General features: G+C 43.5%; 1 protein-coding gene across 1 annotated transcript in view; it reads right to left on the bottom strand.

The window, feature by feature from the left end:
- Window positions 1-14810, bottom strand: part of LOC122126825 (deleted in malignant brain tumors 1 protein-like) — a 76695-nt gene that overhangs the window by 30500 nt on the left and 31385 nt on the right. The window contains exons 17-25 of the mRNA XM_042701353.1: window positions 11322-11639; window positions 9592-9621; window positions 8835-9152; window positions 8140-8172; window positions 6888-6920; window positions 5661-5814; window positions 4225-4442; window positions 2197-2514; window positions 1455-1638 (exon numbers count right to left, since the gene is read on the bottom strand). Coding sequence (XP_042557287.1) covers window positions 1455-1638; window positions 2197-2514; window positions 4225-4442; window positions 5661-5814; window positions 6888-6920; window positions 8140-8172; window positions 8835-9152; window positions 9592-9621; window positions 11322-11639 — 1606 coding nt within the window. The remainder of the gene's footprint in view (window positions 1-1454; window positions 1639-2196; window positions 2515-4224; window positions 4443-5660; window positions 5815-6887; window positions 6921-8139; window positions 8173-8834; window positions 9153-9591; window positions 9622-11321; window positions 11640-14810) is intronic.

Here is a 14810-nt window from a genome sequence, read left to right as displayed (position 1 = left end):
AACAGTTTTGGAATAGCTATTTTCCAGAACTGATAGAATACCATCCTGTTCCCTAAAACATTAGAACTGTGAATTTCACAGATTTGAAGGATATGGTACCAAAATTCTCATGAACATATATGCTTTGAATGAATGAATTTGTAAGTATAGTTTGCTCAGAAAAAACAGTTCCCCTGACACTAGGTTATGTCCTCTTTATCCAAAAAGAATTTAGTCATCATATAAAACCAGCTGAATTTACCCCTCACTCCACTACGTACCCTTTGTATTCAGAGCCCTTCAGACCCTTGACCACGCTGTGGCCAATGCACACAGATAGAAAACATGGATGAGGTCTGGGACACATGGTAAGGCAAATCCAGGAAGAGTGAATGACCCAGATGTGGCCCAGCAGAGACAGATGAAATCAGGGCTAAACATAACCAGGCAAAGTATTCTTCCCCCATAGAAGGTCACTCATGTGCATGACCTTGTGTATGAATATATGCATGTATATGAATATATGCATATGAATAGATGAATATATGTATGAATATATATGTGTATATGAATATATGGTTAAACATTACCAGGCAAAGTATTCTTCCCCATAGAAGGTCACTCATGTACATGTTGTTGTATATGAATATATGCATGCGTATACAGTTGGTTCTCTATCTGCAGATTTTAAATCTGAGGATTCAACCAACCGTGGATTCATAATATTTGAAAAATTAGTATCTGTACAGAATATAAGCAGACTTTTTTCTTGCCATTACTCCCTAAATAATATATAAACTATTTATAAAGCATTTACTGTGTATTAGGAGTTATAAGTAATCTGAGATGACTGAAAATATACAAAGAGACATGCTGTGATGCTTTCTATAGGAGACTCACATATCTGTGGGCTTGGCACTGGGAGGGGACCTCACACCAAGCTGTGGTGCATACCAAGGGCCAAAGTGTACACATGCTTATAAACACACTTAAATAGGAGAACACCTTTGATTAGAGAAAGGTGTAGGAAGTATAAGCTACACAATGGGAGGAATGAAAGAAACCCTGTAATTTGTAGAAGAAAATTCCAGGTAGGAATATGCTAGAACTTCTTGAAGGGAAGAGGAGCAAGATTTTGATTGTGTAGCACTCAAGTAGGTAAGAGGAAGGGCAGATGTGCGCTGAACTGGAAGCAGCTTGTGTCTCTGAGGGTGCAGGGACGAGGGCGGCGTCTGTGAGCAGCGTTCACTCCAGCTACGTACGGCTCCATGGCCGCCTGGCATCTGGATGTTTGTGGACTATTCTCTCATTGAATAGGAGGCTGAGCTAAATGCCTGGAATATTATTATAGCTCCCATGACCAGACCAATTCTCATTGAAAACGGGTAAGGATTTGTCCATTGGAAAGGGCATGTGTATGGGAGGTTCAGAGATCCAGCCTGGCTTTTAGACTCGAGAAAGTCAAAGCTGCTTACTGCACAGTGGGGATCACCAGCTCTATGTGGAACGCCTCGGCCACGTGTATCACCCAGACACACTCCACGTCCGTGGGGTAGTTGGTAGGGTACCAGGGACTGGAGAAGGAACCCGAGAGACTGGAAATGACGCCGCCACACACGTTGCTTCCTTCTGTGGGAGCAGATGAGACACCGTGGTTGGCTTCACATGTGCCGTGCATTTTCTCAGTTGCAGAACCCAGAATTTTAAACGCCATAGTGCACTTACAAAACAAAAAGAGACTGCTGCCCTGGATCTCGCTGCGTCTTAGTGACTGTATTTGTGAGCACAGGTCATATTTCTCTTTAACTTGGCAGAAATGGAAACTCAGTGTTGTACCTACCTGGGGGCTTCGGAGTCACCGCTGCCGCCCAGTCCCCAGCATCTACAGGCATGGAAAAGAAGTGCATTCAGAATGTAAAAGATGTACATCCTAACAAATTCACTGAAGACAAAAAATGACGAATTTCTAGCATGAGAACCTCTTAAGCAATCAGACTTTGTATTTTACAAGCAAGCACAAATGACAGCTTTCTCCAGAGAAGGCATCAGCCATTTGAGTGGCTCTGGTGTGTTTGTGTGTGGATCAGTCAGGTTTTCAGTGTCCTGTGGCTACTTGGTTCAATGGGCATTCATCTGTTAGCAACTGGCCCCAGTTCCCTGGCCCTCCACCCATCACTAAGATGCTTCACAGAAGGAAGAGAGGAGAGGAGGGGATACCTGAGCAGACAACACCAGCATCCTCATTGTGGTCACAGTTATGGTCTGACCAGCTAGCGCTGGGGCACTGACCGAGGTGGTTCTCACTTCCGGAACACTGGATGTTGTCCAGGAGGATGTCTCCAGAGCCTGGGCCAAAGGAGGCCTTTCCCAGAGCAGCAATGGCGGGTCCACAGCCTAGCTGTCTGCACACAACTGCGGCTTCATTCATGTCCCACAGGTCATCACACACGGTGCCCCAGGCCCCCTGATGGAGGACCTCCACACGTCCTGAGCACCGACTGGAGCCCCCCACCAGGCGCAGTGCTGGCTCATTTTCTAAACAGAGAAGGGATATATGTAAGGAGTAACATCTTCCATGCTGGGCCTAAGACAAACACAAGGGCAAAACTTTTAAAACCATCTTGATTCCATTGTAGGCTCAAGGATGCTGGAGGGGAGATACAGTGGGTTTGAATCCCAGTATTATTGCTCCCTAGTTGTGTAATATCTGATCAGTTCTTTTGTCCCCTGAGCCTCAGTTTCCTTCATCTATAAGATGGGGACTCCAGCATCTGTCAGTGATCATGAGAATAAACACAGTTCAGCATCCCGCATGTCATGGTTACTGCCAATCTTGTGATGAGCTTCTGCATGCTGGTTATTAGGGAACTAGAATCCCCCACTTCTTTTGGATGAGCCTTAGCTATGTGTAGATTTAATCCCTGCAGGGCCTCAGGCCAAGGACGTGACTATGATTTCATAGAGCCCAATGAGAGTAGCTATGTCTGAGTGAAAGAGCTGTGGTCAGCTAGAATTACCTCCAGTCTTCTGGAGATACCTCAGGGACAGGACCCCCTTTCTAGACTTCCAGGCTCTGCTACTGCAACTGTCTTTCTGTGGCTCTTTCCTCTTGAAGATCTTTACATTTTCTTTCTGCCTGAAATGTCCCTGGACTTCCTCACATGTCTCTTCCCCAGAAAGCCCCTCCTTTCCCACCGGGTCTACTGTAGCCCCTTCCCCAGGGAGCTCCACATGTCACTTTTTTTTTTTTTGTTGGTCATGGGGCTTGAACTTTGGGCCTGGGTGCTGTCCCTCAGCTCTTCAGCTCAAGGCTAGCACTCTACCACTAGAGTCACAGCACCACATCTGGCTTTTTCTGCTTATGTAGTACTGAGGAAATGAACCCAGGGCCTCATGCATGCAAGGCAAGCGCTCTACCACTGAGCCACCTTCCCAGCCCCACATGCCACGGTTTATCCTCAGCCTTTATATTTACTATTGTTTTTATCCTTCATCCTAAATAACCTCATTTCTTGTTTCTTATGCCTTGATCTTTCCCCTCATATCTACATCCACATGACAGTACAAGGCAGGGGATTGTATTGCTTGCTCTACTTGCTTGTTCCTATACTCAATGGAGCCTGGCTTGAGTGTCTGGATTCTTAAATTTGGAGTTTGTGTAGCTTACCCAAGGTAGGATCTCATACACACCATTGAGTGTCATATAAAGGGAAATCCCTTACACAGAAACAAATGAACTGAAACTTCATCCTAGATCTTAGGGACCCCTGAAGACCAGAAGTCCCATAACTGGCCAGTAGTGTGCTTACCAGGTGAAAATTGAACTTGGGTTTGCAATGACTGGCTATAGCACCCCAGATAATAGGCATCAACAATCCTCTCATTTGGATGGGTCTAAAAGCCAGTGCATTAAAAGTGTGAAATGGGTCCGCTGGAGGAGGGCAGTAGTCTCCTGAATATGGGGCCTCCACATTTCAGCACTCTGGACAGCTCCCACAAGGCTGGATATAGCAGACAGCCCTCCAGACCCTGCGGGACAGTAGCTGCCTATCACCACCTTACTGTAACTTGCCACGTGGCTCTCCTGGTGAGAAACCCTAGCACCTTTGAAGCAGAGCTGATAGAGTTATGTGTGGGGATCTTTTAAAACTGAGTCTCAGGCCTCTGCCCGTGGGGGATGCCCTCTCAAGTTAACAACTGCCTTCTTTTATTTACCCAAAGCTTTATACATTTGAAGCTTCCTACCTGGCTCCCCTTCTTCCACTGGAATCGCATGAAACAGAGCATAAAAGCCAGTGTTGGTTATCATGTAATCACTTCGGAACACCACTGTCATGATATTTGAGGAGGAGAAAAACATAACAGCTGCTGAGGCACAGAACTTCCCCATGGAGAGGGAGGCGATCCTGGGGCCATCAAAGATCTCAACCGAGTCATAGGGACATCCAAGAATGTCTTCCAGACTGGGAGGAAAGAAGCGGGGTGAGGGGGGGAGGTCAGCGGCAGGTTACCAATGTCCTCGTTATCAATGCCCCCCAAAAACGTGGTGATCACTGAACTGATCATTGAATATCGGGAGTGCAGTTTAAATTGCACATGAATACACAAATATTGATTAACCTTTTCAGGTGCTTTGTCTTTGCTTGAGAAAAATGTGTGAAGATGGCGGTAACACCTTTAAGACAGAAGCTTTAAAATCATTAATGTTTTTAGCCAATCACAATGAACCCAGGTTTTAGTTAACAAAGATAGCATGGTTTAGGACCTCTGTCTGCTTGCTTGCTTGCCTAGGGTTAACCCTATGGTCATGGGGTTAGTCATAATAAAAAAAATAATTTGCTGGGTTGGCTAAGGCTAGTTTACTGTGGAATTCCACGGTCTTGGACTGCGGTAACATGATGTGTGTCATGAACAACAAAAAGAGATTTTTTTTTTGTAAATTTACTCATAGAATCATATTTGTATGTGTGAAAAATATCATAATGAAGTCCATTCTTAAACAAGTCATAGATAAGAAGAGATGATCAGCTTCACTATTAAAGACAAAAATTCTCATATTGTACAGAACAGATTTGGACTGACCCGTGTAGGTTTCCTTGAGCATCTAAGTTTCCTTCTCAGTCTCTTTACCTCACCCCTAAGGGGATGACAAACACGTCTATCTTTGGGCTATCATGACAGTGGAATAAGACAAAGCATAAAAGCATGTACTATGGAGTCTGGACATAAAGAATGCAAAAAAACGTAAAAATAAAAACATGACAGTGCCTTTGGAATCACTATTTTCTTCTTTTCACTTAGTGGAATATTTAGAAAATGCACAACCCAAGGCTGGAATATTTGTCTAATGTGTATATAAGAAAGTCTCTTAGTGCTCATTTAAAACTTAGATTAGAAAAAAAAAAAGTGTAAGAAGACAGATATTAAGACTCAGTGTACCATGGGTATGTATTGAGAATTTCTGTGATGTTTTAGGGAAAATGGTCAAAAGAAAAGCTATCAAATAGGCTGATGATTTATTGTGTGTCAAATAACCCAAATTTGGACTTGGACAGACTATGGAGTTTTATATTCTTCCATTTTGACCTTTAAATGTTTCCCAATAGAAAACAAACCTTTATTATATTTTGAAAATGAGTATACTTATTTAGATAAAATCTCTCTAATAACTGTTTCCTTACTTCAAACTTGGAATCATGAGTTCTATATGAAACTTTTTGTCCACGTGGATCTCCCAAACACACTGGATGTCTGTTGGGTAGTTTTCTGGATACTGTGGACTAGAAAATAAGCCGGAAAGACTAGAAATGACTCCTCCACAAGAATTGTTTTGTCCTGGAACAATAGGGAAAAAAGAACGTCAGGAGGTCATTTGTATAGCCATAGGAATGATGGCTCATGGCCAGTGGTTAAAGCTTGCTGCGAGAGACAAAGAGTAGGTCTTCTTAAAGATTGGGAAGGAGGGACAAAGGAGACAGAGTATACATGCAGAGTTAGGGAGGTGTGAGCAGCAAGGAGTTCTAGAACAACCCTACAGTTTGACGAGTCAAAGACAAAGAGAAAGGGACATGGTGCACTGTTGTGGGAAGTTATAACTGGGATCTTCTATAGGAGCTTGTCTATCCTTTTTCCCCCTGTATAGGTTATGTTCCCTTTAACTCATTCTGCTCAGACTGAAACTTGCAAGTTTGAGGATTTGTAAGGGTTAAAATAAAGTAACAGCAAAATCAAATCCTTTCATATTAGTGGTCACATTAACATAAATAAATTTACACATGTACAGCACATGTATATATTTAAGATAGCATGCACATAAGGAAACAGAAAATGTAGCATCATCAAATTATTCTGGAGGAAGTTTGAAAACACCCAAGAGATTTCATTGACCTTGTCCCTGAATCACAAAATTCCTTAATTTTTCTTCCTTCTGTCCCTCTGGTCAACTTATACTTCTCCCAAAGCTCTGCAGGTCCCTAGTCTTTCCTGGGCTGAATGGTGGGAAGTAGTGGGGCACCTGGCATCCTATCTTCCATGACTGATTATTGATCACAGTAATAGGTTACAACAGCAGAGCCTGTCAGACTGACATTGAGAGTCGTGCTCTCCAGAGTCTGTACATGTGAGGCAGGGGGTTGATGGCTGACCGGCTGACTCAGGACTGCTAGTGCTCACCAGAGCATTGGGTGAATGTGGGCCAAGTGGACTGGGAACCATGTTCTAGTCTCTCTTGTCACCCTGGGCAGCTTCCTGTACTGCTAAAAAGCCATCATTTACAGAGTGTCAGCACAGAAGCCCGAGCTGCTCTCAGGGCTCCTCTATGCTGTACTTCAGCATATCACCTGCTACTGGCTGTGAAATTCTCCTGACAGGGAGCGACCCTTTCAACTTAAAAATAAGTCCCAACTTACCTGCTACTGGATCCCAAGAACTCACTAAAGGACCTGGGAGAGAAAAACAAACATTAAAACGGAGATACTATTGATATCTGGGGGAAAATACCTTTGGAAGTTAGCAAAGTGTGAGTGTTTCCTTGGGAATATCTACGTACTTAGTGCAAATGGAGAAGGAAGTTGCTGCTGAATATTCTCTATGCTTTTCTGGCAGATCAAAGCAGGCCACACATTCCTGGACATACTTGCCCATTACTAGGCTTCCTCCTTTAAGAACAGTTGGGCTCTGTGACTGCCTTGAACAGCATAGCAGAAGGAGTGCTGTGCTTTTTTTTTGTTTGTTTTTGTTTTTGTTTTTGGGTCCGGTAGTGGGCCTGAACTCTGGGCCTGGGCGCTGTCCCTCAGCTCTTCAGCTCAAGGCTAGTGCTCTACCACCTGAGCCACAGCGCCACTTCCAGCTTTTTTCTTTTTGCTTATGTGGCGCTGGGGAATCGAACCCAGGGCCTCAAGCATGCAAGGCAAACGCTCTACCACTGAGCCACCTTCCCAGCCCCGGAGTGCTGTGCTTTAAGGGACCGGTGGCTTCCACTTCCTGTGTTTGAGCAAGGCTGGCTTACTCGGATAGTCCTATACTACCTTATTGACTGAAGTCTGCCGTCCTGTTGGCCGAACCATGTAAAAGGGCCAGCTGGAAAGGCGGAGGGCCCCGGTGTGAACCCCTCCTCTCAGTGTTCCCACGAAGCCAACAAGTAAGAGGTTCTGCTCGATGCTCTGGGGTGCAGAAGAATCTCACAGCTAAGCCCTGCCCAAATTCCTAACCCACTATACCACTGCATATGTCTACATGGCTGATGTACTGAACCACGAAGGGATAGCCACAGATAACCCGAATAGCTTCTTTCATGAGACATGTTTTCCCCATTCCTCTACCATTCATACAATTTCCACACAACAGGGAAGCTGGAGATGAGTCTTCCTTTGACTGTCTGGCTGTGAGACACAGCTCCCATTCACCCATAAGATCATGTAAAACAGCAAAGATTTATCAGTGGGCTGTATTGACAAACTATGAATTTCAGTAGGATAGTAGGTATAGGAAATTCATTTTGACCTATGATATGACTAAATTATAAATTGAAGGACAGTTGTATATTCATGAACAGTGCCCATTAACAGTGCCTAGCTCTTAATATTTATAAGCAGTCGCTGTTATTATTATTCTTGTTGTTATGATTATTGGAAAGCTCCCTAGGAAAAAACAGGGACATACCTGGAGGTGTGGGTGGCAGGGCATCTTCTGCATCTGCAAACACAAAGGAAGACCTCAGGTCACTGTCCTTAATAAGCCCAAAGGGTAGACAGATGATATGACAAGGGCTGTGTGGAGAAGTATAAAAGAGACAGGGTGCTGCCTTTCTGAGTACAGGAGTTAGACTACTAGAACTTCCCACTGGGCACCTGCAGCCCTTCTCCAGCAGGATGACTTAGGGAGCCAGGGCATGACAGCGCTCTTGGCTACTCCTATGCAGAATCCCTGAAGGATCTGTTAAAGTGAGTTCTCTTAAGCCCCCTTTCCAAACCTACTTAGTCCTAGTGTCTAAGCAGAGCCCAGAAATCTCAATTGTAATGCCCCAGGTGGTACTGGTTCCAACACCTCTACTACAAATCTCGGAGCTGCCCATGACAGGGCATATGTCTGCTTCCAGGGCCTGGTCCCAAGAGGGTGCTTGATGAATGAACAAAGGATGATGAGTGGATGAATGGAAGGATAGAAGGATGGAAAGAGGGAAGGAAAGAGGGAAGGAAAGAGGGAAGGAAGGAGAATTCTACCCATGAAAAATGGTTTCAATGATAACATCCATTCATTCCGTTCATTCTATTCTTCTTCTTGTATTATCCTATCCTAGTCTTTCTTTTATGGCCTTGGGGTTCAAACTCAGGGCTTCCCCGGGGACTTTTGTCTACCTGAGCAGATGACACTGGCATCCTCGTGGTGGCCGCAGTTGTGCTCCAACCAGCCTGAGTGGGCACACTGGCCCAGGTACTGCTCTATCCCAAAGCACTGGAAGTTGTCCAGGAAGATGTCTCCGGAACCTGGGCCAAAGTAGGCCTCACCAGGGCCAGAAATAGCTGTACCACACCCCAGCTGGCGGCACACGACCTCAGCTTCTTTCAGGTCCCAGAGATCGTCACACACGGTGCCCCAGGCCCCCTGATGAAGGACCTCAACGCGACCCGAGCACCGGCTAGGGCCGTCCACCAGCCGGAGCTCTGGCCAGTCACCTGCAGACAGAGATATGGCACGTGAGCAGCCACAGAGGCCAGTCTGGGGTCCAGCAGGCCCAGGCTGGGAGGTTGCCTCCTCTCTAAGTTGTAAGTCTTGGGACTAGCTTGTTTCTCGCTTTCCTCATAGGCTCATTCATTTCAAAAGTATCTATCCATTATTTCCTGTTAGGAAACAGCTAAAAACCAAGAAGCCCATCTTTTCTAGTAAAATATACACACTGGTGGGATGCATTATCCCGTGCACACAATGCCATGATTACATATGAAAAATCAAAAAGTCAGTCTAATAAGGCTTTCTAACAGCATCTCAACAGTGTGAAAAAAAATCTGTGCTTTGGACAAGGAGTGAACTCAGACATATAAGACTAAAACAATTCCTGAACAAAGTCATGTACTGCTGACAGTTAACTCCCATCAATGCAAGGCTATGACTCACCATGACTGTTCGTCTGAGATTCTCTATCACCTGAAAATGGGGAAAAGTCAGTATGTCAGTATTTTGAGAAATCCATGACTTTAATATTAAAAGTGATGTTTGATTATACCTTTACACCTGTTTATTAATCCAGCATGGGAGAGATTAGTCCCTTGAAATAACAAAGCACAACAGAATTAGCTCTAGACAGAAAAAGTAAGCTTCTCTGTGGTTGTTGGCTTGCTACTTGGTGGTAAGAAAATGGCAGATGTGGAAGTGCACATCTGGCTTAAACTTTTTATTTTGTTGTGGATAAATTTCACTTTGGAGGTCTTCATAGGTATCTCAAATCGGACAATTATCTTCTACAGTGCTGAAACTTGGAAATTGCATAGGCTTATGAATCTGGGCCTAGGTTATAGGTGTAACACACAATATACCATAAAACCAATGGACAAATGAATCACCAACATCCAAGACAATACTTTAATGTATGTACATATATGTAGAGAGAGACAGAGAGACAGAAACAGAGACATGCATACATATATATGTGTGCATATATATTTGTTTCCATTTCCTGGAACTCATTTTGATAAATGTTATTTCATATGATCAGATGCACATAGACATTATGCCTTTCTGTTCCTCTCCTAAGAGTATCCTCCTATTTGCATATGTTTGAGACAAGTTCTTGCTATGTAGTCTGGGCTGGCTTTAAACTCCTGATCAGCTTCTTAAGCCTATGCCTGACATAGACAATGATTTGTTAAAAAAAAATTTAAATTAAGAGCCACATGCAGTAGGGCTGCATACACATGGACAGTTCTATGTAGTGAATACATTCTATGCAGTGAATATTATTAAAGTCATGTCAGAGATTGCAATTGTTAATTTACTAAAAGGTAGCTCTTTGTCAGGACTGTTAGAACAGACTTCCGAGAGGTAACCAACTTATTGCCAGATGTCGACATATAAGTACTATAAAAAATTTGTCACAAGGCAATTTAAAGAAGTCATTTTAGCTGACAGATTTCCTTGTGTTATGACTGAGTGAGGAAAATAGTAGTAAGCATCATCAAACGTGCACCCTATAGTGAGGTACCACACAAGTCTTTTGCAAAAGAGGTTCTGAGAAGGCAAGCGCAGGCCAAATACAGTCAATGTGTTCATGCCAACTATGAGCCATCCCCAGGCTTTACTACATGCCCTGCCTCGATCAGTGAGTACATTGTCAGCTGCTGAGCAACTGACCCACCATGTCCTCTGCATCTTCCTTACAGCACAGATGCCTTTGGTAATTCTTACTACCCAAAGAGGAAAATCAGAGGTTTTATCCAGTAGACTGTAGTTAACACATTGTGGTTGTTGTTATTGTTTTTTTGCTTGTTTGGATTTTTTTTTTTGCCAGTCATGGAGCTTGAACTCAGGGCCTGGGTACTATTCTTGAGCTTCTTTTGCTCAAGGCTAGCTCTCTACCACTTGAGCCACAGTGCCACTTCTGTCTTCTTCTGTTTATGTGGTACTGAGGAATCGAACCTAGGGCTTTGTGCATGCTAGGCAAGCACTCCATCACTAAGCCACCTTCCCACCCTTAAACTTGGTATGTTTAACCAAGCTGGAAGAAGGGAAACATTCAAGTGCTACATGTCTGAGGGTCCTGTCCTTGTCCCTGGCTTGATTCTGGATGCCAGCAGGTGGTCTTGGGCATTCCAGAACTAGTAGTGCCCACCCAAATTGGGGAGAGTTACCTGAGCAGATGACTCCAGCGTCCTCATGGTGACCGCAGTTGTGCTCCAACCAGCCTGAGTGGGCACACTGGCCCAGGAAGCGTTCCATTCCAGCACACTGGAGGTTATCCAGGAAGATGTCTCCAGAGCCTTCGCCGAAGTAGGCTTTCCCAAGAGCGGACAGGGCCCGACCACACCCCAGCTGGTGGCACACAACCTCAGCTTCATTCAGATCCCACAGGTCGTCACACACGGTGCCCCAGGCCCCCTGGTAGAGGACCTCCACACGGCCTGAGCACCGGCTGGAGCCCCCCACCAACCGCAGCTCTGGCCAGTCCCCTGCAGACAGAGACCTGGTGACTTTTGTCATCTGGGAGCATGGTACTCTTCGAGAGCAGGCTAAGCCACACCCTCCTATACTACTATTTGAGAGAGAGAGTAGTACAGTCATTCACAGGTCAACTTCCAGCTGGAATCTGATCATTCATTAGCATTTTCGTTTTTTTGTTTTTTGCCGGTCATGAGGCATGAACTCTGGGTCTGGGCGCTTTCCCTCAGCTCTTCAGCTCAAGACTAGTGCTCTACCACTGGAGCCACAGCGCCACTTCCGGCTTTTTCTGCTTATGTGGTGCTGAGGAATCGAACCCAGGGCCTCATGCTTGCAAGGCGAGCGCTCTACCACTGAGCCACCTTCCCAGCCCCTAGCATTTTCAATAGCAGTTAGCCTACCCACCATCTACCTACTTTGTCAGAGGTTGGTGGCCAACCTGTTTCAACAAATGCAGAGAAAACATAAGTAATTTGCAATGCTTTGTGATGCTTGTAAAGCACTTTCCTATGTATGTGCTGTTGCCTTTAACTTGATGATAACCCAGTGGGATAAACAGCAGAGTACATATTGTGCCAATCTTATCCATAAAGGATCTGAAAGTTGGAGAAGCAAAGTTGATTCACCCCAATTCCCACATCTGGTAACTAGAATATCTATACTTTAGTCCTCAGAGTCCAGAGGTCCTGCATTATTTTTCTTTGTCGGTTTATCCTCTTAAGGATGCTAGCGACAGAAGAATCTAAAATTTTGAATGGCCATAAAGCTTGCATAGATGCAAAGTGAACTGCACAGTTCCAATTTTCTACGTATGGAGCTGGTGCAATTACAGATGCCAAGAGGAAGGGACATTTGATACATGGATGGGTGCATTTCCGGGCTTACTTGGTTTTGTTGTTACAGGCCTGGACGTTGTCGTTGGGATGGCTGTGGAGAGAAAAAAATCTTGCATAAGAATGAAAAGGAGGACTTGTCCTTGGAAGTCTACAAATTTAATGCAATATCCATCAAAACCCTGATGTCATTCCTTATGGAGACAGAAAAAGCAATTTTAACATTGTTGTGGAAATACAAAAGGCCTCAAATAGCCAAAGCAATTCTAGGCACCAAAACCCAACAAAACAAAGAGCAATACTGATAGTATTATAATACTAGATTTCAAATTGTCCTGAAAGCTGTAATAACAACAAAAACAGCTTATTACTGTCACAGAAACAGATCCAGAGTCCATAGAACAGATTAGAAGAACCAGAAATGAACTCATACATCTACAGCCGACTGCTATTTGACAAAGGAACCCCAAATACACATTGGATAAAGGATAGTTTCTGCAACAAATGATTCTGGGAGATCCAAATCTTCACATGTAGAAGATTGAAGCTAGACTCTTATGATCTCTTACCCTGTCCCCATGTCGATGCAAAGTGGATCAAAGACCTTAAGGTAAGACCTGAAACCTTGAAATTACTACACGAAGAAGCAAGGAAAACACTACAGCTTATTGGCAGATGCAGGAACTTCCTTAATAGAATTTCATAGGCTCAGCAAAGAGGAAAATCAACAAATGGGGTTGCATCAAGTTAAAAAACTTCTGTACAGTGAAGGAAATGAACAATATGCTAAAAAGGAAGCAGGCAGTATGGGAGAATATCTTTGCCAACAGTACATTTGATCAGGGTCTAATAAGAAGATTATGTGAGGAGCTTAAAAAGCTGAAATCCTAAAGAAATCAATAACACAACAATAAATGGGCAAAAGAACAAAACAGACACTCGTCAGAAGAAGGTCAAATGGCCAATAAGTAGTTGAAGAAATGCTCAACATCCCTGGCAGCAGGGAAATGGAAATCAAAACAACCTTGAGATTCCATCTCACTCCAGTCAAAATGGCCATCATCAGGAATCTAAACAGCAACAGATGCTGGTGAGGATTCAGAGAAGGAATCCCATTACACTGTTGGTGATGATGTCTATTAGTGCAACCGCTATGGAAATCAGTACAAAGATTCCTCAGTAAACTAAGCATAGAACTACCCTGTGATCCAGCCATACCACTCCTGAACATCTCCGAAAGTTTGAAAGGCAAGATACAATAAAGGCACATCTGTATTCATTGCAACACTATTAACAATAGCCAAACTATGGAGCCAGCCCAGATGCCCTACAATGGATGAATGGATCAATAAAATGTGACATATATCATAGGTATAACTTCATTTTATATACTATGCTGTATAGTATTGTTTATTTTATATTATATCATATATTATGATGATATATAATTATATAATATACTAATATATATGACAATATATTACACAATATATATCTATTTATATCTATATAATGAAATTTTATTCAACCAGCAAGAAGAAAAAATTTATGCCATTTTCAGGAAATGATGGATCTGAAAAAAATACTGATTTGAAGCAAACTAGGCCCAGAAAGACAAAGGCCAAAAATACAACCTCTCAGGAAATATGCCCAGGGGCATATGCATAATACATGACCAAATCATACATGTAGTCACATGTATGTGTGCAGGAATGAAGCTCCACAGTGTCAGCCCTTTGAATAATTAAGAGAGTCTAAAAACATGAGAATCAGAAGGTTGTGCTGTATTTTGAATGGTGGGGTTGTCAGGGGCGATGGGTGGATGAATGGATGAATACAGTCAAAATACTCAATGTACATATATGAAAAAGGAAGTGGTAAACGATTTGACTGGGAGGGAGGGTGGGTGGAAGGAGGGAAGGGACAGCCCTGATCAAGATGTGCTATACTCATAAACGGACATGTTGATAAATGACAAATATGGTAATCCCTTTGTATACCCACGTATAGATAAAGCATATTGAGAATGAGAAAGACGTGGGGACTGGGGCAAGTTGAATGGCAGCTTTCTGAGATATATCTTCATTCAGTGCCCAGGTGTGGGCTGATTCTTTCTCCCCCTTATCCGTGTGGTAAGTAACATCCCAAATCAAGGTTTTGGAGGTGAGTCCTGTTTCTCAGGAATGTGTAGTCCAATGGAAATGCTATTCTACTTTTCTGACCAGTCACTAAAAATACAAGAAGATTTAAATTGTACCAATATGTGTGAAAACGCAAACACTGACAGTCCTGCAGAGGAAAATGGCATCTTTATGCTGGCTTCTGCTTTCTCATTTCCCTACGTGTGTA

Source organism: Dipodomys spectabilis, unplaced genomic scaffold (genome assembly GCF_019054845.1).
Source record: "Dipodomys spectabilis isolate Male_0828 unplaced genomic scaffold, ASM1905484v1 ptg000289l, whole genome shotgun sequence".
Lineage (NCBI taxonomy): Eukaryota > Metazoa > Chordata > Mammalia > Rodentia > Heteromyidae > Dipodomys > Dipodomys spectabilis.
The sequence above is the reverse complement of the archived record's forward strand: the minus strand, read 5'-3'. Positions and strand labels throughout refer to the sequence as shown.